The sequence below is a fragment of the Malania oleifera genome, chromosome 1 (assembly GCF_029873635.1).
Source record: "Malania oleifera isolate guangnan ecotype guangnan chromosome 1, ASM2987363v1, whole genome shotgun sequence".
NCBI lineage: Eukaryota > Viridiplantae > Streptophyta > Magnoliopsida > Santalales > Ximeniaceae > Malania > Malania oleifera.
In genome coordinates, this window is record NC_080417.1 from 53,114,295 (window position 1) to 53,139,723 (window position 25,429).

Consider the following 25,429-nt stretch of genomic DNA (forward strand, 5'->3'; position numbering starts at 1 on the left):
AGTGTGTAAAATTAGGAATAGCTTCTCAAGAGGGGGGGTGACTTGGCTTTTAAAAATTTGTTTTAACTTCTTTTAAGAATGCTTAATTTCTTTAAACACTTAACCAATTCTTTAACTTGTTTGTTTAATTTCACCAATCACACAAGAACTTAGTTCTTTTATCCAATCAATAACACAATTAAACAACCAATCAATTAAACACAATCTTCAAACAAACAATCAATTTATTTGCCAAGTACAAGTTAAACATCAAACAACCAAACCAAGATATAAGGTATTCAGCACTTTGGTAATATAAGATCTTGAGATTGTTTGTTTGTTTATATAAGCCCCGTGATTATGAATTTGAAAACCTTGTGAAGAATGTAATTTAATATTCAACAATCCTTTCACAAACACAATAAAGCTTTTGTAGTCAGCCCTAGATATAAATTTTAATCAAGCCCTGTATATATGGATTTGCTTAATATGATGTTTAATACAACATTCAATCACTCTTTCTAAATATTCAAGACTCAAATAAACTTTCAGTTAATTTATCTTTGAGTGTTTAACCAAGAAACGTACTCCCATATGGTTTCCGCAAGATATGGTTTCACCAACGTACTCCCTTTCAGTTTCCACAACCCAAATCAAATTAATCTTTAAGTTTACTTGATTTCCAAATATGCGTCGTATATTTGATTTTCAATTTAAATCATCTACGCAATTTAAATATGTACTGAAAATAAAGAATAGGGAAAGAGAGAGTGAGACGGAGATTTTTACGAGGTTCGGCTTATATCCAGCCTACGTCCTCGCCCGATTCAGATCACGGTTCCAGGGTGTGGACAGTGACCCAGTTGACTATGGGCCAAACCAAAACATTTCAGTAACGTAGCTAATTCACGCAATCAATACAAAATCCCTTTTATTGTCTTCACACCTTTGAGGCCAAGCCTATCTTGATTGTTGAAGCAATAACTTAAATTCCAAGAAAAAAAGGGAAAATATTTTGGATAACTAATAGAAGGTGGTAAATTTATCATCAAAGAAATTAAAAGGAAAATAAATATTTAACAACCATAAGTCAATTGTACTCAAGGCAGTTTTGATATGGTTGTCGACATGTCACTAAGATTCCACATTTTTTAACAAAGAATTTAATGTCCAATATTTTTCCTAAATAATATTTTCTTCATTTGTTGAAACATGTATGCTGTGTTACTTTCCTTTGAAAAAGTAATTTGGACAGACGAGGACCCTCTTAAGGTTAGGGCATTCACCGAGAGTCCAGATATGTGCATTATGTGTTTAGAGTTTAATGAGACTAATGCAGAGGCTTTTCTTCATTGTCAGGTAGCTTGCTAGCCTTGAGCTGATGTCTTCTCTGATTTTGGTAACACATTAGGACACATCACAACTTATTCATGATTTTATGATGATGCAGTTTTGGGGTTTCGCGAGAAACAAAAGGGAGGATTTTGTGGAACTGTGCAGTGTTTGCTGTTCGCTGGACACAGTGGTGTGAGTAAAATGCATGGATTTTTATGAGAAATCAACATCTTCCCATTTGTTATAGGATAGAGACATAGAAATGTTTTCCTTGCTTCTTTTTCAGCACATGCTTTAGGGATTTATTGGGGGAATTCTTTGTCTGATATCAAAATCACAGAGCTGCAATTTAGTAGTAATTGCCTTTTGCCTTTTTTCTTTTTTTCCTCTGGGAGGATTTCCTGCTCTCCAAAGATTGTATTTCTTCTTTTCCCATTAAAAAAGATTAGTAGCAATGTTTTAAAAGGCGAAAGTGTAAGGCGAGGCGTTTTAACCCTCAAAAGGCGCCATAAGAGAATTTATTTTTTAAGATAAAAATTCGTTAAATAAATTATATATATTTAAAATAAAGTAAAAATTAAGAAAATCACAAATGTAATGTAGAAAAGAAAAATTAGATGTACTTCACAAACTACTTGTTGGCCATTCAAAAATTGCTAACTTGAATACATGGATCACATGACATAAATCATGACGAGATAGCTATGCCATCACAAAGTTCAAACTATTTTAATGATGCAAGAGACAACTCTCAGTCATTTTGGAAAGGTTGACGTTCAAGAGTTTTAGAAATAAACTCATATTAAGACATTTCTTTTATACAAACATGTAGTTAAAATTTTCTAACCAATTCTAACTTGAGAATCACACACCCAAAATGCGTAAGCCTCAACTAAAAAAGCGCAAAAAGCATGCTTTTTGTAAAAATGCATAAGCCTCTGCATGTAGTGCGTTAGCCTTTTTGGAATTTGATATTTTAGATTGAGCCTCAAGCCGTTTTAAGCATGCTTTGCCTTGAGGCAAGCCTCGATTGAGCCTTTTAAAACACTGATTAGTAGTATAACTCATATAATCCAACAGTCCATTTCAGCAACCTAGAAACTAGAAAGCAAGAAGTTGCAGCTGTTGAGTAACAGTTAAATTTCTTCGCTATTTGAAACTCGTTTTTAGCAATAAACATAGCACATCAAGCATCGTCACCTGGACGTTATGTAGACAATAATCCATATAACCAATCACGGCACATTAGATTAACTGCAGAAGTTACCAATCGAGTAAAAGGATCAAATTCATCAGCATTTTGGCAATGGCAAGGGCATTTTGTAGCATAATCCACATAGAGTCCATACAAACACAAGACTTTTCAAATATCATTCTTGTTTCACAAAAACTTGACAGGATAACAAATCAGTAGCATGGAGAAACCCTACCTTAGCCTTTAAGATTTCCTTTTCCAATGCATTTCTAAGCTGCTCAGTTTCCTATAAATTTTAACAGGCATGTCAAGTACCATAAATTATTGAATGAAGTGTTGGGGAGGGGGGAGATATTATGCACCAACATTTACTCTTCAAATGCAAGACAATATAGAAGGCACTAAAACTGAGATGTCTTAGAATTACTGATATGAATTTAAATTTTAACATTATAAACATAAAACAAAATGAGTTTGTGTTAGATATATTAAAGGAGAACACGACAAGCATATTGCATGGATAGAATTTGAAAGACAAATGGAAGCTTTAATAGGAATGCACTTAATTGATATTTACTGGGGCATTGGAAAATTTTGTTGCATTTTTTTTCCCCTTATTTTTTTGTGTTTGGAATGGGTCTCATCATCTTTCTCATACGTTTTTTTTTTGTTTTTCCCTCTCTCCTCGTTAATAAATTTCTTCTTTTATCTTAAAATAAATAAATGGATGCACAAATGAAAAATATTGACCAAGTGCTAAACGCTTTGCTGAACATGAATTGCTCTCCAAATGAAGTTAAATGATGGCAATGTAAACTCAAAAGCACAATCCTTGGCAATTGATAATAGAAAAACTGTCCCTTAAGCACAACCTTGGGGATTGATAGTACAAAGCTGCACCTTTATTATGCTTTTGAATGCGCTGTTATAATACATTTTGTAAACTGCATCCTTCTACTACTTATTAACAAGACAATTATTATATATTAAAATGCTCAATAAGTGGAGGAATATTCAAAACACAATTTCAGTCCCCATCGGGATTCACAAGCATTAATCAATAATCACCATGCTTTCCTGGTGGTAAGAATTGGAGCTCCTGTCAGGATCTCAGATGTATTCAACAATAATATTTTGGATTAAGAAATTTCAAAATAGAGGCTCAAAATTGTAAAAACTATCATGGAACTTGTCATACAATGGAACTGTGGGAAAAGGTAATTGAACAAATACTAAGGCTAGAAACGAAAAAAAAGAAAGGGGCAGACCAGTGCACGGAAGGTTAGAAATATGGGTTTCAAAAAATCAATTTGGTTTCTTATGCCTAGGAGATCGATGACAAAAGCTAAATATATTTTAAGATTAATGGACAAGTTTAGGGGAACGTACGAGGACTTGCATATGGTTTTCATTGCCATAAAAAAGGTCTGGGGTACCCAGGAAGTTCTTGGGTGGATTCTAGAAAAAAGAAAAAGGGAGTATGCAGTAGGTTGGGAAGTTCTGCGGTGGTTTCTAGGAAAAAAAACAGGGAGCATGCAGTACATATACTAATGTCATTAAGGATGTGTACGGTAGAGTAATGACTAGTGTTAGGACTATAAGCGGAGAGTCTAAGGAATTTCCAATCACGCTAGCTGGGATCTGCTTTGAGCCCTTATCTTTTTGCATTAGCGACGGATGAATTTATTAGGAGTATCCGAAATGAGGTTCCATGGTGTATATTGTTTGCCGATGATATTGTCTTGATTGATGAAACTAGGGATGGAGTACAATTTAAGTTAGAATTATGAAAAAAGAAGCTTTAGAATCTAGAGGTTTTAGCATAAGTTGAAATAAGACAAAATGTATGAAACGTAATCTCAATCAAAGTAGGAGGAATACTAGAGAAAAGACTAAACTTCATGGTCAAGAAATTAGTAACATTAGTAGATTTCAATACCTTGAATATATTATGCAAGCTGAAGAAGAAATCAAAGAAAATGTAATACATGGAGTTAAAAGCAACTTGGGTAAAATAGAGAAGTTCTTTGAGCATGTTATGTGATAGTAGAATACCCTTAAAATTAAACAATGGTTTTATGGCATGGCTATAAGACCAGCTATGCTATACGCATCAAAACATTGGGAGCTAAGAAACTACATATCCAAAATTATATATTTTTATAGCAAAAGAAATTCATTGATAGATTAAGAATGTACAATCAGGAGAAACATGTCTCCTTAACAAACTCTCACATACCCCAAACAAAACAAAAAGGAAAAAACAAAAGGCACAAGAACAGTCCAGAAAAATCAGCACACCCTAACAAGTTAAAAAAGAATGCCAATCATGCTGAATATCTGAAGAGCACACCCCCTTGAAGTTCCCATTACCCACACACAAAGAAAAGCAATAATGAATATTCTACCACACCAACAGAAACAATAACTTCTTCCCTGAAAAAATATGAGTGTCATGTTCCTCCCACCTACCCCAAAATACTGCGAAATAAAGCACATTTTCATGATACTATTCCTTCCTTTTTCCTACCAAAACTGACAAAAAAAATTGCCAAAAACTCCTCCACTGTCTCTGGAAAAAGCCAACATTCTCCAAAATAATTGAATAACTTGTTCCATGCCCTCCAAGAAAAATCACAATGTATGAAAGGGTGCGGAACAGATCCTGAGCAGTTAAAGCGAAGCACAGACATCTAGAGATTGAGCCTTCAAAGGCCTCCTAATTTGCAACAAGTTATTAGTGTTGATCCTATTAAACACAAACAACCAGAGAAAAAGGCTTTGATTTTAGCGGGGGACTTGGCCCTTCCAAATGATTTTTGTAGAGCAGAAAGGAAAAATCAGTACTAGTCAAGAACTCACAAAAAGATTTGCAAGAATAAAACCCTGAGGAAATCCAAAGGCCAAGACCAACTATCAACTTCCGAAGAGACCTAACAATCATTCAACAAGAATAACAAAGAGGATAATTCTTCCGCCTCCCCTATCAATCAAGGATCTCCAAAAGTAAAAATCCCAAGATAAAGGACTACCCGGGTCTACAATAAAAGAAGAAATGGAGTCATTATGTCTTGAGCTCAGACGAAAGAGGTGAGGAAAGGATGTGAACAAAATAACATTCCCCAACCAAAGGTCTTTTTGAAAATGGATTTATACCCCTGCCCAGCAAAAATTTAGTATAGGAAATAAAGAAGGATTAATATGAAAAATAACTTTCCAAAGAACATCTAGAACCCAAATTAGTACCCACCCATTCTCATTAAGTCCAAACTTGCCTTTCACAACTCTATGCCACTAGGAAGAATCCTCTAGTGGGAACCGCCAAAACCATTTGGCAAAGAGAGCCATATTTTTAGACAAATTTTTGAAGACCCAAACCCCCCTCCCATTTAGACCTACAAACCACCTCCAATCTCACCAAATGGTCAACAAAGCCCCCTATCCCTAATCACAAGATATCTCCATAATTCTCTCAATCTTGCTAGCAACTACCACAGGCATGGTTCTAAATCGCGGTAGCGGGTGATGTAACGTAAAAGTAACGTGTGTAACAGGAAGTGGGAGCAGCAGATGTTACATAACAAGAAGCGGGTGTAACGGCCGTAATTTTTTTTCAAGCAAGCACAACCTTGTGCATATTAGTGCATTTGCATGTTTTAACCTTTTAACCCTTCTTAGAACGAGTATTCGTGTATTTTGGACCCTTTAGTTCAACTCATTAAGTTGTTTGGTAAGGGCAAGAAGTTTACATTTGTTTTAAACCACCATTGAAGAAACAATTATGTGTGCGTGCATATTTATACTACTTATGTGTGATAAATTATTATGTGTGCTAAATTAATTAATAAAACCAAATACATTACAATCCATTAATTTATTAGACACATAAGACATACAAATAATAAAAATATAAAATAACTAAAAAAGAAATAAGGTTGAAGTTGAAAAATATAGAACATAAATATCAAATTACTAATATTATCAAAATAAAATATTTTCCTAAGAAGTTATTATTTTCAAATTGTTAATTAATACATCTCTTGTGAGGATTTAAAAAATGAGTAATTTTGAATCATTGTCATCCTCATTATAATATTTTCCCCCTCTTGCCACATAGTATAATGAGAATGGTTTATGAAAGAGGGGCAAAAGTGAGAAGAAATAATAAAATATTCTTTTTGGCGTAACAATCCCGTAGCGGTTACATAACAATCATAGCGGCCTTTATGTAACGGTCACGGTCTATAACGGCTGCTACGACCATGATTTTCTTCCCACTGATTTCGCCGTGTGCAACGGTATCGATAACCCAAAATACTGTTACATAACGACGTTATGTACTGGTTGCGGTCCTTATTTACAACCATCTCCACAGGAATTTTGAAAATAGAAAGAAAATACAACGAGATACAAGAAACAAAAGCTTGAATGAGAGTAATCATGCCTTTCAAAGAAAAAAGAGCACCCTTCCACCCATGTGAATGCTTAGACACTCTCTCGACAACTAAATCCCAAAAACTAACAGATGTAGGGCTACCCCCAAAGGAGCCTCTAAATAGGACAACGGCCAATCCAACACAACGCATCCTATCTCTAAGAATAACTCCCTGACACACTAAATAAGCACAGTAATTTCAATACCGCTTTTGCCAATATTAATCTTCAGTCTCAACACCCTTTCAAAAATATGAGAAGCCCCAAAATATTCAAAAAAAGAAGGCCTATGATCTTCTAAGAAAAACATAATATCCTTAGCAAACAAAAGCTCCAAAACCATTACCTCCACCCTTCCCACTCCCAATCCTTTCACTAAACCTCCATCCACAGCCCTATCAACCATCCTACTCAAAATATCAACCACGAAAACAAACAAAAATGGGGAGAGAGGATCCCCTTTTTAAATCTCCCTCACAACCCTAAATCAAGATTTAGGCTCATCATTCATTAAGATCGAATACTTCACATTAGACATGCATCCTTTCATCCAACTACGCCATTTCTCTCCAAAGCCCTTTAGTTGACAATCATTTTTGATTGAATAGTCAAAAATCCCAAAACATCATACCATAATGGTCCAAAATGGTTAGGAGCGACCGAAGAGAGTTTCAAGCTTTTTGCACAAAAATTGAGAATCACCCCAATCTCTGGGATTTTTCCCCTTCTCATGCAATTTTCTACCCTTTCTTAAATTTTCTATATTTTTTTAATATTTTTCCCAATCCTTAGTTGTGTGTGCTTTTTTTTTTTTTTTTCATTTTGGTAAGTCAATTTTTTCAAAAGAAATAAATATTTAATATTTAATTAAGTTAAATAATTTAACATAATATATAAAAAAAGCAGTCAAGCACATGGTAGCATACACTTGTACATGGCTGTCCGCACGCTAGTGCATGCAAGCACATGTCAAACCAAAACGACATTGTTTTGTGGTGAAATGGTCAAAACAATAAAGGACACGTATGTGCATAAGTCTGCCCAGACTAGTGGAATAACACCATTTTAAAAAGGAGGGGGGGGGGGGGGGGGACAGGTTCCAAAATGATGTTGTTTTTGGCCCCCTGCCTTCGTCAACCTTCCCTCCTATGAGAAACCATCAGTGAGCCCTATTTCCCCATGATTTCCAGCCACCTTCTCCACAAACCACCCCCCAAAAACCCTCTCCACTCTCCCTTAACCTTCCAACTCCCTCTAGTGCTCTTTTAATGCCTAGAAACTTCCCCGAACCACCATGACTATCTCTCTCTCCTCCTCCTCCTCCTCTCTCTCTCTATAAAAACTACAGGCTTGGGGTATTCCAGGAAGGATTAGGGAAATTTGAAGAGTTTATCAACATCTCTCTTTCTTTCTGTCACTCTATATTTCTCTCTCTATTTTTCTGTAAATAAATGCATGCAAGCTAGTTTATATTTATGTATTTTCATATTAGATTGGATTTATATCTTTGCATGTTAGTTTAGATTTTCATGAATACATGTTAGTTTATATATATTTGCATGCTAGTTTAGGATAACACATCCATGCATGCATGTTAGTGTATGTGTACACACACACACACACATGCACACATATATGTTTGCATGTAGTTTAGGTTTATACATCCATGATGCATGCATGTTAGTACAGACATATATATTTGCATATAATTTAGGTTTATCAATCCATGCATGCATGTTAGCTTAGACTTATATATGTTTGCGTGTAGTTTAGGTTTATACATCCATATGGATGCATTTTAGTATATAGACTCATTTATATTTTCCTGTTAGTTTAGGTTTTACATACTCGTATATCCATGTTACATGCTAGCTTAGGTGTATTTATTTGAAAATCCATGCAAGTTAGTTTATATTTGCATACTTGTATATCCATGTTATAAGTCAACTTAGATGTATATTTGAATATCTACTCCTGCATGTTAGCTTATATATGTACATTTTTGTATTCATGCATTTACATTAATTCAAATTATGATCTTTTGCATACATTTTAATGTAGGTTAATATGTTTCATGTCCATGGATCCTAGATGTACATATGTGTGTGAATATGATAGTGTTTATTATTCTTATTCCCTTTTAGAAAATAAATAAATGATAAATAATAATAAAAATAATAAGAAATGTGTGAAGGAAGTAATGAAACCTCCACAAGATTAATTTCCCTATATAGATCCCACGAAAGCCTCAATAAAGAAAACAAGAAAATAAAAAATTTCAAAATACCATTTTTCTCTAAAAAATGAAGATAAATCACCCCGATTTTCCCAAAATTGGATTTTCCACAAAAATTAGTTATTTTTCAAAAATAAAAATCTTTTTTTTTTTTTTCAAAAATGAAAATAAATCATCCAGTTATCCAAAATTGGACTTTCCACTAAAATGATTTATTTTCAAAATAAAAGTTTCTAAAAATCCTTTTTTCTCAAAAATGAAAGCAAGTCTTCCTAGTTTTCCCAAAATTAGATTTCCACTTTAAAGATTTATTTTCAAAAAAACAATTCAAAAATGATTTTTCTCAAGCATGGAAATGAATCTTGCCATTTTTCCCAAAAATTGAAATTTTCACCTAAAAAGATTCATTTCAAAATAAAAAATCATTTTCGTCAAAATGCATCAACTTGATTCCGATCATCGGGTACATAGGCAGTTCACCCCAAAAGGGTAAGTTCTGTCTAGAGAAGAAAAAAAAAAATCACCCAAATAAAACTAACTTTTCTTTCAAAAAGTAGAGGAAATAGCAATGAATCCTTGGTGGGGTTTATTCCACTATATAGGTCTCATGAGGAATCCCTTTTTCAAAAACGGAAGACACACACACACAAACACATAAATGCGGTAACCATTCTTCGAATGGCTGCCATCAAGGGTTCTAGTTGGATAATCATCTTTTGAATGATTATTCAACTAGCTTCCCTATGCACAAATGAACTCCCAAACCCGAGAATTTCATTCCCTTAGGTTTTTTCTTTATTTTTATTTTATTTTATTTAAAAAAATAAAGTTGCGACTCTGTGCATGTGTATTTGAACAAGCTCACCTTTTTCTTTTAAGTTCACCATGCAGTTTACTTCCCATCGATCACCTGACTCTAGAGACCGGCATCAACACCTTCCTTATAAAAATCTTATCTGAGAAGTTCCAACTCACACTATCATATGCCTTTTTGAAGTCCAGCTCAAAAATGAGCCCCTTCTTCTTTCTTCTCCAAATGTCCTCAAAGACTTCATTCACAATTAAACGGCGTCCATGATTTGTCTCCCCACCACAAACGCATTTTCGGCCTTAGTAATAGTCTCATCAAGCACCACGCTCAACCTTTTAAGTAGTATTTTAGTGATTATTTTATAAACACCGGATACTAGACTAATAGGTACATAATCGGATATCTTAATAGACCTACTTTTCGTTGGCTCCAAAATTATAAAGGTAGAACCGATACGCTTGCTTAAAATCTCATTCCAATAAGATTCATTAAAAACCTTGAGCAAGTCATCCTTAACCACCGCCCAACAATCTTGAAAGATAGTCAAATTGAAACCATCTGCCTTAGAAGCAGACAAAGCAAAGGACAAAACCATGGAGCTAGTGGGCCAAAGCAAACAATACTTCACTAGAGTTGGGTCCAAGACCATGACATTTGGTATCAAAGCCACACTGGGGATACTATCATATGGGAGCCTGCATAGAAGTAGTTTAACGAGAGGATTAGAGATTGTACAAAAGAGAATGTCATAGTCCCACACCGAATGTGTACTAGGGAAATATCAGGCTTTAAGAATGGTTTGGAGGCTCAAAATATGTGAGGTGTCTCTTATAAGATAAAACCATGATGCTAGTAGACTAAAGCAGACAATACTTCACCATAATCAAGCCTGAAGCTATTACATTTCGTATCAAAGATGAGGCGGATGAGTGGTATAACATTAAAAGTAAAATTAAGGGTAGCTTAGATGGTTTGAGCATGTGCAACATAGGCCAAATGGTGCACCAAAGAGGAGTGAGCTAGTTATTGTCAGTGGAGGTATAAGATGTAGGGGTAGGCCTAAAATAACTTGGAAAGAGATAGTGAGTACGGGTTTAATAGCCCTTCAATTGCTTGAAGAAATTGCTACAATCATGTAAATTGACAGAAAATGATTCATGTAGTCAATTGCCGACCCCCTTGGAAGGACTTAAGGGCTTGGTTTGTTGTTACCGTTAACAATTGCAAATCTTACTCAAAATTCTCCCTTTTAAAATGTAACCCACCACATGTAGTCAATTGCCGACCCCCTTGGTAGGACTTAAGGCTTGGTTTGTTGTTGCTGTTAACAATTGCAAATCTTACTCAAAATTTTCCCTTTTAAAATGTAACCCACCACTTGTCTCTTTATTTATTGCAAATTGATTTTTATCCAAAATTAAATTATTCACAATATTCTTTTCAAGCATCAGTAAGATATTTGTTTGACCATGAGATTATGTTAATAATGAAATCATTTCTCCATTCAAAAATCCATATTGAAAGAAATTTGTAATCAGAATTTTCAATTGAGGCAGCAATCTAATGTCACACATTAATGAACATTTTATTTTCCAAACTAACAATCAGAAAACTATCAATGGAAGCATGTTATGAACGTACCTCATAAGGCCAACCATCAACAACAAAAACATCCAAGGAGAAGCCATCAACAGTGGAAAACGCATGAGCTTCTTGAATGTTCAATCCAATTTCAGCAAGCAAGGAAGTCAACTGGAAATTTAACATAAGCAATAGTGAATTTGCGAAATAAGATGTGCCACATGGGATACGTTATTCAAAAATGGCCTGAGGAGATTTTTATGTGCCTGCTAAGTTATTTTACAAGAAAATATTAATAAACAAAAGACGAGAAAGCAAGAAAAAACACCCAACAACTACTGTACCTTGGACATTTTTAGAACATCTACAATTTAAGAGTGCACATAGTTTGTCTTATTTGTCAATGTTTTAATTAAATGCAACTAGAGACCAAAATATGGAAATGGTCCATGCCCTGACTAAAATATACCAATAAAATCATTTATCCCAAGAAGAATATATTCTGTTCGCTTCTTAGATAAATGCCACCCTTCTGTTCATCAAGATGATGTGAAAAGGGGGACAAAGAAAAGAAGGGGAGGAAATTTAACCTGTTGTGAACATTATACAGAATTTAGTTTCTGTATTTTCTCTATCAGGATACACAGATTGTAGAATTTTTTCCCCTGACCAATGAGAACATAAAACAATATTATGCATTGTTTCAAAATTTTAAATTCAGATATGTTAAAAATCAACATTGTCATCTAATCAATGCCTTCCATTACAAAGATTATGCATCCATAGGTTGATTTCCTTGCTACTCAAAAAATTAAATAAATAAGGATTCTAAATGCATATCAGGTCGGTCCAAAATGATCCATATGCAAGGAGTTTGCTAAAACTTGCTTCCTAGCACAATGTGTATGATATGTGAACTTGAGAATATCATGAAAGAAATATTAAGAGGAACATTCCAGTAGGAAACTTCAAATGTTTAGTAACATTAAGAGCTGTAAAAATGTTCAAATAAGGCAATTGCCTGAGGTGAAAGAATCTTTATGTAAGCTTTCTAATTGACATGGTTTGATAGCAAGCTTACACTGGTTAGACCTTCACTTTATGACCAGGAAGCGCAAGCAGAACATACAAACACAATACGCCACCATGTTATATATTTCGTTCAACAAATTCCATGTACTCAGGTAAACAAATGAGTGGACTACCTGACTAAGGAGTTTTGGCTTGTCAACTGTTGAAAAGGTTATCTCATGCATGGGCCTGCATGATTCAAAAACGAAAAATTAGCAATAAATATATGATATAGGCTTGCATGATTCACCTATTACAAAATAAAAGATGTAAAACTAAAATACAATAATGAAACACACACACACATACACAACCTTCAAATAACATCGAACTTCTTACTCTCAAAGACGAATGCCTTAGCAGGAGTTTATATCTCTGTCAAATTGTCGAGGACTCAAGGCAAATGAAGCTAACATAGATGATACTTGATTCAAAAGAGAAAAAAACATTTACATTTAAAAGTTGAGTATGCATTTTGGGTAAGAACATGAGGAATGAGGACTAAGACCACCACCAATGCTTCCCTCCTCAAAAAAGTGAAAATAGGAGAGAGGAAGGAAAAGAATAATGTCATGACTGCAACCTGAAATTAGTTTAAAATTCAAAATATGTTATCTACGTAATTTCATCTTTTTACAATTTAATTTCAAACGTATTTGACTGGGTTGCTTGGTTGAGGCAAGGCTATCTTCAATCGCGGCACTATGTGGTGCACCTCATGCATGTGTACCTTATTTATACTATGTATTTTTTCTCTTTTAATATCAATCATCTGATTTGTGTGCATGATTATTTTAAAAAAAAAAAAGGAAAAAACCACAAGATAATACGATAGTTTATTTTGCGGGTTGCAACTAATGTCTCTCAACCCTCAACAACTCAGCATTTCTCAGCATAGAGCTTTGATCCAAGGCCGGCACTAGATTCCCAAGGGCAACTCTCAAGCTTTGATTGAAGGCCAACCCACATTCTTTTCTTCTTCTTCTTCTTCTTCTTCTTGGATGGAAACAGTTGTTAGAAGAGAAGAGGCCTTTTAGTACTTGTGTGGTCACTGTGGTGTGAGTAGAGGTATTTTTGTCTTCCAAGTTTAATTGTTTTTACTTATTAATATATCAAAAGTCAGACCTGGAGCTGTACATAAGACTCCAGAAAACTCTGCCAGTTTTTTTATCTCCTCTTTATCTTATTCTCTTCTTCTCTTCTCCTCTTCTCCATCTCTAGCTTTACTACAGGGAAGCACAGCACTGATCTCCTCCAGAATCTGATTTATCTGGGCTGATCTTGGACACCCTGTACTTCCTTTTGGATACTTTGTTTTTCTTTTTTTCTCATCTTTCCCTAATTGATTCTCAAATCTGACCGTTTGGTTGGTTTGAGAGTTGTTTAGGGACACTCTTCCTCTCTGTTAGGATGTACAGCATCTTGTTTGGATTCTGCATGTGTTGTCGTAGTTTTCTGATGTTGAGTCAATCACATACTGGTTCCAGCATACCGCTGCTGTTCTAATGTTCCACTGGCTGGTTGTGCCATTCTGCATATGCTCAGGATTGATTGCTTGCAATCTTGTATCAGTTTCTGGTTGGTTCCAATTGGTGTTCAATGACTATTTCCTGTTCTTGTCTACACTCGCTTCTAGTTGCTGCCAGCCATAATGCTTGTACCTGCTGCAAGGTGGTTTATGTGCTGATTATAGTGGGGGTGGTTCTGATGGCCTCTACAGAAAGAGCCATCAAATTGGTTGGATCTTTTGTGGTCTCATGCAATGCATGCATACATATATTAACTCAAATGAAGTCAAAGTATCGATTGCATTCCCCTGTCTCCAAACTCAAAGGTTGGTGACTGTTGGATTAACGAGAATGACATATTGCTTGTGAGATTCTAGAATAGCATGGAGCCATGAATTGCAGTGAATGTGATGTTTATAGAACAGCCAATGCTGTATGGGATGATCTTCATGAAAGCTTCTCAAAAGATAAAATTCAAACTCCTGTTTTTTACCTCAAATACAACAAAGAAGATAGGTCCATCACAGAGTATTTTAGCACTCTCAAAGGTATGTGGAAGGAACACAATATCTATCAACTATTTATTTACCAAACTGAGACGATTAAGAGGCGAGAGACAAAGCTTTTGGCTTTCAAGTATTGGTCTAGGTCGAGTCCTGAGCTTCAGCATATCCGTGATCACATTTGAGCTAATGAATTCATATCATCCATGATTCAGCATATGCTAGCATCCAATAAATCACCAAATATGGCTCCAAATCTTCTTCTCAAGCTTCTTCCTATGTCATGGTTAGCACTATCTCTAACCATGGTATGGCCGTATGGGAAGCGTGGGAGACAAGATTTGGGATGTGCTCGTAGTTGAGGCGTCAAGACAAGGAATTTGAATTGACAATTCTCACATTTGCAAATATTGTGGCAAGGGCAATTATATTCTTTATCATTGTTGAGATCACCATAGGGAACCCACTTCGGCCAATATGTTCTCTTGCCAATTGTGATTCTAGTGTTAACACTTCAAGTGCATCTAGCCACTCCACTGGGGGTTGAGTACGTTATCTATCATGTCCCAAAAGGAGTATAACAATCTTACCCACATGGTTCAACAACTCCAGAGTCTTCTACATCTAGTACTTCCATGGCCCATTCATGTACAACCACACTTCTTACCTCATCCTCCTTACAGTAGAGATTCCTCCCATATAACAGATAGCCCTAATTTATTTTATTCTTGAAATTCAATACTTTACACACTAAGGTTACACTTGGTGATGGCTAAAAACTAGTTGTGGCAAGATTCTTTCCTTTCCTTCAATTCCTCTTTACTCCATGTTAAAATGTGCCTAAATTTCCATGGCAAATGTTATTTGTTCATTAAAATTAACTAAATCTAATCATTGTTCCATGTTCTTATTTCCATCTAATTGTGTTATTCTAGATCTCCAAATGAAGAAAAATGTTTGGCAAAGGGCTTGCTTGACAAGGATGTTTTCTACTATTTTGATGGTGGTGGGGGAAGATCGAGTTCTCGTCATAGGGCTTCTTCAATTTCTACTCATGGTGTTCCTCTACAGTGGCATGATCAGTTTGGTCATCCAAAAATTGCAACCAATTTTTCCCATGTTGAAGTATATGTCTTGTTTTGATTGTTCCGCTTACCAATTAGAAAAACATATTATGACATCTAATTGGGCTAGAGTCAAGTCTCATAGTAAATATCTATTTTCTCTTATTAATTCAAATATTTGGTGTCCGTTTAGAGTCGATAATTTAACTGGTTACCAATATTTTGTGTCCTTTATGGATGAATTTTGGCCTATTACTTGAATTTTTACCTAATAAGAGAGAGGTCTAAATTTCTGAATGTATGTACTCATTCTATAAAGAAATAAAAATTTAGTTTGACATTAGATTCAAATTTTCGATATAATAATGCACTTGAACTTGTTCAAAATGAGCTTCAATCTTTGTGCTTGGCCAAAGGGATTATTCAACAAATCTCAAGAGAATGGAGTAGCATGCTCTTCATACAACCTATATTTTTCTTAACAAGTTGCCCTCCAGTGTTCTAAGAGGACACTCTTCCTTCTCTATCGTCTACCAAGAAACATTCATGTGTTCTTTCCTTCTGCTATTAAATGTGTCATTGTTGGGTATTCAAGAACTCAAAAAGGAAAACTCACAAAAAATATGTTAGTGCATATGTTGCCTTTTTCTAGGGGACACCATACTTCTCTAGTGTTGGGTCTTCATTGGATGAATTTCTTGAGTCCATCAACGATTTATGATCCCACCCCCAATGTGTTGATCCTCTGTTCTTAACAATTGAAGGTTATTCCCAGTTTTAACTTCTAATTCTGGAGATTCATCCCAAAATGACTTGGAATTTGCCAATTGTCATAAGAAAGTTACCTAAACATGTACTCAACACTCCTCAGTTGCTTATTCTTTTGCTCATTATGTTCCAATTCTTCACCTTCCTAGTCATATGAATTGTTTCACCTTGTCTATTTCCTTTGTTTCTATCCCTTCCTCACATATGAAGCACTTGTTAAACATGGGTGGAAGCATACAATGGATGTAACAATGGATGTCGTGACCACTCATGGGACATGGGATTCAATGGATCTCCTCCAGGAAAGGAGTTGGTTAGTTGTTGTTGGGCCTACACCATCAAAAATTTTCCTAACAGCTTTATGCATCTGCTTAAGACTCAAAGCCAAGGGGTACATAAACATGATTAAGGGGGCATTTAGTAAAATTAAGTGTTAAGTGCTAAACACTAAATTCAAATCTAGTTTTGTAAACCAATTCTCAACTAAACTTGAACCACTCACTGAATTTAAAATATGAATTATTTTAACTGTTTGATATCTAATATTTAAATATGTGTTGTTTTTCAACTTAAACCTTCTGAACGCTTAGGAGCATAAAAATTTGGTAAAATTTACTTAAGCTAAAGTTTTTAATTTAACATAATGATATTTTCTTGTCATATATCAAATTAACAATTATAAATGAAAATGATATGATTTATTGTTGTACAGACATAAAATTTATTATTTTAATTTTAATCACTTGGGTATTGAGCTTTTCATCATTTTCATTTTTTATAAGAGATAAAATTGGAAAAGGGACCTTTGAATCTAAATCAAATATATTTCCATGTCTAGTTCTATCAAAGGAATTCTAAGTAAATTTAGAGTTGCCACCAAACACATTGATGTCCAACTAATTCACTTATTTAGTGAACCATTTCAAAAATAACCTCTATGTAGACGTCAATCAGAGCAAAAAAAGGCCCCCTAAGGCTCTATTGTTCAACTAAATTTTGTTCGTGTATTGATCTCATTGGTAGTTAATTTTGATCAGTCCTTATACTAGTTGATGTGAAGAATGCCTTCTTGCATGGAGGTTTGCAAGAATAGGTATACATGGAGCAACATCCACAGTATGCTGCTTCAGAGATGGATGATAACTTAGGTAAGTTGCATAGACCATCTATGGTTTTATGCAATCTCCTCGAGCTTGATTTGAAAATTTTAATATGATGGCCTCTACATTTGATCTTATGATCATCCGGTCTTATTCCACAAAAAGGAGACAGGTGTAGTACTTTAAGTAGTTTTTGTTAATGATATAATCATCACAAGCCACATCCACACATTTCATCAATTATTTTTTTTATTTTCCATGCTTTGTGATCAGACATACAAAAATACATACATATAAATATGTATATATATACACACACATACATACATGCATACATACATACATACATATATGTATATATATAAATTGAAAGCATATGCTTTTGTATTTGGTTTCGTTTGTCTCTTCTTTATCATAAGATTCACCTCCTACTAATGAATGATAAGTAAATATATTTCACTTTATTAACAAAGAGATTAGTTATCGTTTTTCGCATAACCCTAGAAATTGCAAAATTAAAGTAATGGCTTAAAGAAATTTTTCCAACCTAGGACTTGGATACTCCATGTTGCGTCATTGTTTTTGAATTTATACGGTATAAGAAAAGGTTGAGCCTATATGAGGAAAAATATACCTTGGACTTGCTAAGTGAGATAGGTATGTTTAGGGGTGTAAAAAATTTACCAAAAAACAGAAACCAAACCGTTTGACAATTTGATTCGATGTTTCAATTTTGATATTCAATTTCGATTTTGACTTTTATAAAAACTGATTTTCAGTTTCGGTTTTATAAGAAAACAAAACCGAAAGAAACAAAAAACCGATAAATATGAAAATAATTTTAATAATATATATTTATATTCAAAAATGATATATACTATTAATAATTTGAAAGTTTTTCTTCTAATAAAATAAACTTTCAGTTATATTTATAGGGACGCAAAGGTAGCCACCCCCTCCCCCCCCAAGTTCATATTTTCGATGTAGGACAAGTGATTGAACTTTGAAGGGTAAAGAGTAAGATGCTAAGAGTGTTGAGAAAGTTGAGAGGACCGAGGAATGAAGAGCAGCATATGAAAGCCAACTCCCTCTTGAAGGTCATCATGTACATAAAGACAGCGGAAAAGAAGGGTATGGTGGTGCCAAAGGCCTGATTGAAGGACACCGAAAGAAACTTGAGAGAAATGCTGCCTCCGACAACAGACCCACAAAAAACGATGCTCAAAGTGGCACTCTTGAGGAACTGAGCGCTAGATTTGACCTCCTAGAGAGGGATGACCTTGAGCAAAGCAATTGAGATGTTGCTAAGGATGGCACACGCAGACATATGGCACATTGTGAGGAAGTTTAGGAAGCTGAAGCCGTAATTGGAGAGCAAGAAAACTTGTTGAGGAGGAGGATGCTGATGTTGGAAGAGTACCAGAGGATGCTGAGGGAGAAGATGAAGAAGGATTGCTTCTTGGATGAAAATGCAACATTTTTTCCAGGGATTTTGGTGAATTGGGTGCTCAGAATTGTGGGGCAAGCTCTCATTAGAGCTTTAATGGTAGAGTGAGGTGTTGGGGGGTGCTGGGAACGGTTCTCCCACATTGGTCTAGAGGAAGAAGGGAAGACCCTTCCCCCTCCTATAAAAACATATCTGAATGGACTAGGATGTATGCATTCTAACTGTTCCAATTTACTAGGCCAAGTTTCTCTATTTAATTGGAGTACCTGGGCCAATCTCTCAAAGCCCATTTCTCTTGGGTTGTGGCAGTTAAAGCCCCTAACTTTTGGGCATAAAATATTTTGGCCTTTTGTTTGGCCTTAGTTTGGCCAATTAAAGTTTAAAATTTTATATTAATAACTAGGAAAAACTGAACCAAACCGGAAAAGATCAGTTTATGGTTAAGTTAAACCGTTGGTGTGCGGTTTGGTTTCGGTTTGAATAATTTAAAATTCGATTAGTTAGGTTCGGTTATCAGTTTTTCCCAAATAAGAACCGATTACACCCCTAATGTTGGGAGCTAAACCAATTCATACTCCTATTGATACTAATGTGAAGCTACCTAGGGATGTTAGACCGAACATTGAAGACAAATCTGTTAGTCCCAAGGTTTCATTAACTTGATTTTGATGATAACAAACTATTTTGGACTAATAGCTTTATGTTTAAGTTGTTTTTTAACAGAATTTCAAGTCATTACAGTAAAAGATTTGAAGACTTCATTTGATGTATTTGTATTCATTCCTCTCAAATTGGAATGTGTTTTATCTTATATATCTCCAAGAATCCAAGGGTCATGACACTAAGGCACTTAAACATGAAGAAAAAAAAACTAACAGTTGTTCCAGGCTGCCTTGCTAGGGCGATTGATTGGCCAAAAGGGGCAGTCAACCGATCCAAGCAAAACGCCTATGCGGTTGACTGCCCCCAGTGGCAGGTTAATCAAATTACGCAAAAAGATCAAGTGATCAACTGGCCCAAGAAAGTAGTCGACCGGTCTTGATTTTCAAAGATTTAAATGGTCAATTTTTATCTTTAACAGCTAGTGTCCACTCAATTGGCCTATGAACCAGGTCAATCGCCCTAAATAGAGAATTGACTCTAACAAAACGACTAGTTTTGCTGCAAACTCTATATATATGCCCTCTAAAACCCAAGGAACACTAGAGAACAAATCTATATTGCATTTTCAAGTGCCCAAACTCTCTCTTCTCTATTAAATCCTTCTTGTGCTTAAATATTTGTAAATTCTTTGAGAGTTGTATTGATTGAGCTTCAAATTGTAAATCAATCCTTGTGAGGATATTTTCTATTGTAAGCAATTAGAGTATTTGGTTTCCTTGTTTCCATTAGGGGTGTGTGTGAGTTAAGCTTACTCTCTAGCTACTCGAACTCAACTCATCCCCTAACTCGACTCAACTTAGTTCTACTCGAGTTCGAGTCGAGTTTGGACTACTCGAGTATTTTAACAAATCAAGGTCAAGCTCAATAAATGTTCTTGAGTTGAGTTTTGAGCCTAATCGAGCTTTTTAATTTTATTATTTTTATATTATATATATCATATAGTATATACTTTATAAATATATTTAATATATTATATACATTATAAAAATTTATATATGTATTTAATATTAATTTATAATCGAGTCGAGTTTAATTGAGTTGAGTTCAAGTTTTATGAACTTATAGTCAAGTCTAGTTCGAGTATAACAATTATGAAATCAATCGAGTTCGAGTCGAGTTTCGAGCTCAACATTTTTGAGTCTAGTCGAGTTCGAGTATTTTACTGTGTCAACACAACTCGACTCAAATACAGCCCTAGTTTCCATATAAAACAAGGGGTGTATTGGTGGCTTTATCATCGTTAAAGCAAGGGAAGGAGTGGAACCTCAAGGTAGTTGGCCTTGAGAGAGTGGACATAGGTAGGAATAGTCAAACCACTACAAATCGTTTGCATTTCTCTTCCCTAATCTATTTACTTTAAATTGCTTTATATTTGTGTGGTTGCTTGATTTTTTTAATTTGTTTAAAATTTGGTTGTCAAGTATTTAATTTTCATTAAACCCGATTCACCCCCCCCCCCCTCTCTCTTGGGCTGCACTTGTGCCAACAATTGGTATTAAAGCAAGAGCTCTTCTTTTAAATTTTAGATTTAACCGTCTTTGAGTGATCCATGACAACCATCAACATTAGAATTAAGGGATTTTCCACCATTCAAGCTCCATTCTTTAATGGAGAAGATTTTGCTTATTGGAAAAAAAGAACCATTTTTCTAAACTCTTGATTTTGAAATTTGGGATGTTATCCAATATGATACACTCCCTCCCTAACCATTGTGGATGATGGGGCGACCACACCAAAACTTAGAAATAGTCAGTGACAATTAAAAATGCATGACCAAATAAATTCTAAAGCTATAAACATTTTGCATTGTGTACTAGACCGCAAATGGTACCCTTGATCCAAATGTCCAAAATCTCAAAGAAAGACAAAAGGAGGTCAAAGAAGAAGGCCTTCAACACAATATGAAAAGATAGCGACTTCGATTCGAACTCCAACAAATAAATGACAAATCTTTACCTCAAGACCATTGAGGCCAAAGACGAGGCAATTAGCTCCTCCTAAAAATTTTCTTAATGATTTGCAAAACACCTTAAACTTTAGAACTTAGTTGAAAATGATTTTCATTGAAAAATGACCATTTGGGCTTTTGAATTCAAATTTGTTATTTTTTTTTAAATTAATTATTTTTTGCCCAAGGTTTCATCTTAAATAAGGGAATAAATTTATTTTCAAACTTGTGTTAGCCTTAAAATTTGAAATAAAAAGGTTGTGCAATTCAAATTATTGACTATTCTTTGATATGACATAAATTTTGTGATTGTTGTGATAATTTAAGGATAAATGAAATTTTTTTTGAATATTGAGGATGTTGATGAAAATTTAAATATCTTTTTTTTTTTTTAATGTTGAAATGTTCATTATGAAACCCATACTTAAATCTTGAGTATATATGCATTTTTTAGGAGGAGCATGCTAAAATGAATATTTTGTTAAAGAAAAATGAGCTTAATTGGATATCTTGTGGTTGAGAAAATTTGAGCATATTGAACTTGTTATAAAATCAAGCATATTGAAGATTTTGATGATAGTCTTTTTGACAACATTGAATTTTTGAAATTGAGCTTATTGAGTATCTTGTTGATGAAAATTGAGGATATTGTATACCTTGAGAGACTTTGTGAAATATGAACATAATTTTTCAACATCTTGTGAAAAATTTTGTGAATGAATGCTATATTTGACCATTGTGAAAATTGGACATCTATGAAAATCATGGTCTTTGTTGAAAAGTGAAATTATGAAAGTTTGCACTTTTTGGAAACTAGAACATCTTGGTTCAAGCTTGATCTTCAAATTTTTCCAAAATTCATACCCCTCACCTTTTCTTTTTGATATTGCCAAAGGGGGAGAAATATTTTAAGCATGAAAAAGTTTTAAAGTTTTAAGTTAATTGGTATCGATTTTTTTTAAATAACTCATGATCGGCAACACCTTGTATCAATTTTTTTAAATGACTTGTGACCGTCCAACCTTTGGTATATCATCTACTTGTCATAATTTTTGTCCATACAAAACTTTTGAATTATTTTAATGTGTGGAACATTTTGGCTTAATTCATTGAAGATTTATTTGACCTTTCCTAAATTTTTTTTATAAATAAAAAGGGAAGTAATTTGAAGAATCCTTGCAATTGATATCTTCACCCCTCACTTATTGGTTTTGATGATGTCAAAAGAGGAGAGATATGAAAAAGAGGAACTTAAATTTATTCCTAAATCTATTCCTATTTTTGTAAGTAGTTTGTAATCATAAAAAAGGGGAAGATTGTTAGCCCCAAGTTTCAGTAACCTGGTTTTGATGATAACAAACTATTTTGGATTGATGGATTCATGTTTAAGTTGTTTTTTAACAGGATCTCAATCCATTGGGATTATAAAAATTTGAGAGAAGATTTGAAGACTTTATTTGATGTATTTGTATTCATTCATTTCGAATTATAATGTGTTCAATCTTATGTATCTCTAAGAATATAAAGGCCATGGCACTAAGGCACTTAAACATGCAAAAACAAACAAAAACTAAGAAAATGTTTGGGCTACCTTGCCAGGGTAGTCAACCAGCCAGAAGGGGTAGTCAAACAATCTAGGTAGAATGCACAGGCAGTCCATCGCCCCTAGTGGTAGGTCAACTGGCCTAGGCAAAAAGCTCCAATAGTCGACTAGCCTAAAAAGGCGGTTGACCGATTTTACTTCTCAAAGAATTCAATGGTCAATTTTTCTCTCTAATAGATGATGTCTGATTAACTAGCCTGTGACCCATATCGACCGGCCTGAATAGAGAACTAACTCTAACGGGCAAAAAACAACTAGCTTTTCTGCAAACTCTAAACGTGCCCCAAAGCCCAACGAACATTAGAGAACATATCTATACTAAATTTCTAAGTACTCAAACCTTCTTTTCTCTCTTAAATCATTCTTGTGCTTGAAAATTGCTCATCTTGAAAAGCACCAAAAACTCTAGTTCCATCATTTGTATATTCTTTGAGAGCTATATTGATTGAGCTTCAAATTGTAAACCAATCCTTGTGAGGATATTTTCTATTGTAAGCAATTAGTGTATTTTGTTTAATTGTCTACGTATAAAACAAGGGGTGTATTGGTGTCCTTGCCTCCGTTAAAGCAAGGGGAGTAATGGAACCTCAAGGTAGTTGGCCTTGAGATAGTGGACATAGGCAGCCATAGTTGAGCCACTATAAAGCATTTGCATCTCTCTTCCCAAATCTCTTTACTTTAAATTGCTTTATATTTGTGTAGTTGCTTGATTTGTTTAATTTGTTTTAAATTTGGTAATCAAGCATTTAATTTTGATTAAACCCAATTCCCCACTCCTCTTCAGTTGCACTTGGGCCAACAAAACATCAATACAAGTAGGCTGGCCAATTGATATACTTAATTGTCACTAGACCTAACATATTCTTTGTTGTGGGGGTGGTGAGTCAATTTATGGAAAAATCCCAAACAACCAAATTGAGATGCTATTTGTAGGATTCTACAGCATCTCAAAGGCTCTCCTAGCAAATGTTTGACGTACAAATGTATAGAAACTATAAGAATGGAGTACTCTTGATGGAGATTAGGTTGGCTCGATTGATGATCGAAAGTCTACTATTGGTAGGTAATCTTTTTACCAAGCCTAGCAAGAAACTTGAAGCAAAATATCGTGCCATGGCTATTGTGAGTGAGCTTATGTGATTGAAATCTCTTATGTCAAAGACGGGATTCTTGGTTTCAAAGACCATAGGTATGGTTTGTCATGCTCTAGCTGCCATTTATATTGCTATCAACACACTTTTTCATAAGAGGACAAAGCACATTAAAGTTGATTGTCATTTTGTGAGGAATGTTGTGCTGAAGGTGGTCTTGAAAACTCAAATCAGCAAGACAATGTTTTCACAAATGTTCTATCTAAGCCCACCTCGTTGTAACAAGCACAGGTTAGATGATATTTATACACCTCCAGCTTGAGGGGTACTGTTATAAGATAATAGGCTGTTGGAGTAATTAAATGGTGTGAGTGGAGCATTTCAATCTTCCATGTTTTTCTATTATAAATATATAAGAGGGCAGATCTAGAGTGTATCTCAGGCTCCAGGAAACTGCTGCCAATGTTTCTCTCTTCTTTCACATATTCTCTTCTTCTCCTATTCTATTCTTCTCTTCTCCATATCTAATGTTGGCCTAACAAGGCTTAATCACGTTTTGATGATAACAAAACAAGGTTACTTAACATGTCTATGCAAGTTTGAGTTTCAGGACTTAAGTGATCTTAAGGTTTCAAATGGATATGTTTGAAGAGGTTGAATGGATAATCACACTTAAGGCTATGAGACATGTTAAACATAAAAGTTCAAGTCATGTGAGACATGAAGCTCGTTGAAGCAGTGCACAAAGCTCATAAGACATATTGGAAGCTTCACAACATGAAGACTTAAGCACTTAGATAGGATAGTCAATATTGATTGACTATATGTAAGTATTCAAAACTCAATATTGATTGATTGAAGCTCCTAGGATATGTCATTGGACTTAGATACATGATTTTATTCATGGAAAATGATATCTCAAAGTCCAAATTAAGTTTTCCAATATATGAATTAAGTTTGGAACCAAAAATATTGAGAAACAAGTTTTGCTGAAAGGACAGGCGACTGATGTTATCTCATCAGGCAACTATGGTGCTTCTATGTTTGAAAATATACAAACAAAATAAGCACAGGTGACTAACCTATCAAGCA

At 34.6% G+C, this 25,429-nt stretch overlaps 1 protein-coding gene across 1 annotated transcript in view; it reads right to left on the reverse strand.

Moving 5' to 3' along the window:
• The window catches only part of LOC131154277 (serine/threonine-protein kinase STY8-like), a 79,564-nt gene that overhangs the window by 23,102 nt on the left and 31,033 nt on the right, over window positions 1–25,429 (reverse strand). The window contains exons 5-7 of the mRNA XM_058106951.1: window positions 12,777–12,831; window positions 11,632–11,742; window positions 2,745–2,795 (exon numbers count right to left, since the gene is read on the reverse strand). Of these exons, the coding sequence (XP_057962934.1) occupies window positions 2,745–2,795; window positions 11,632–11,742; window positions 12,777–12,831 (217 nt within the window). The remainder of the gene's footprint in view (window positions 1–2,744; window positions 2,796–11,631; window positions 11,743–12,776; window positions 12,832–25,429) is intronic.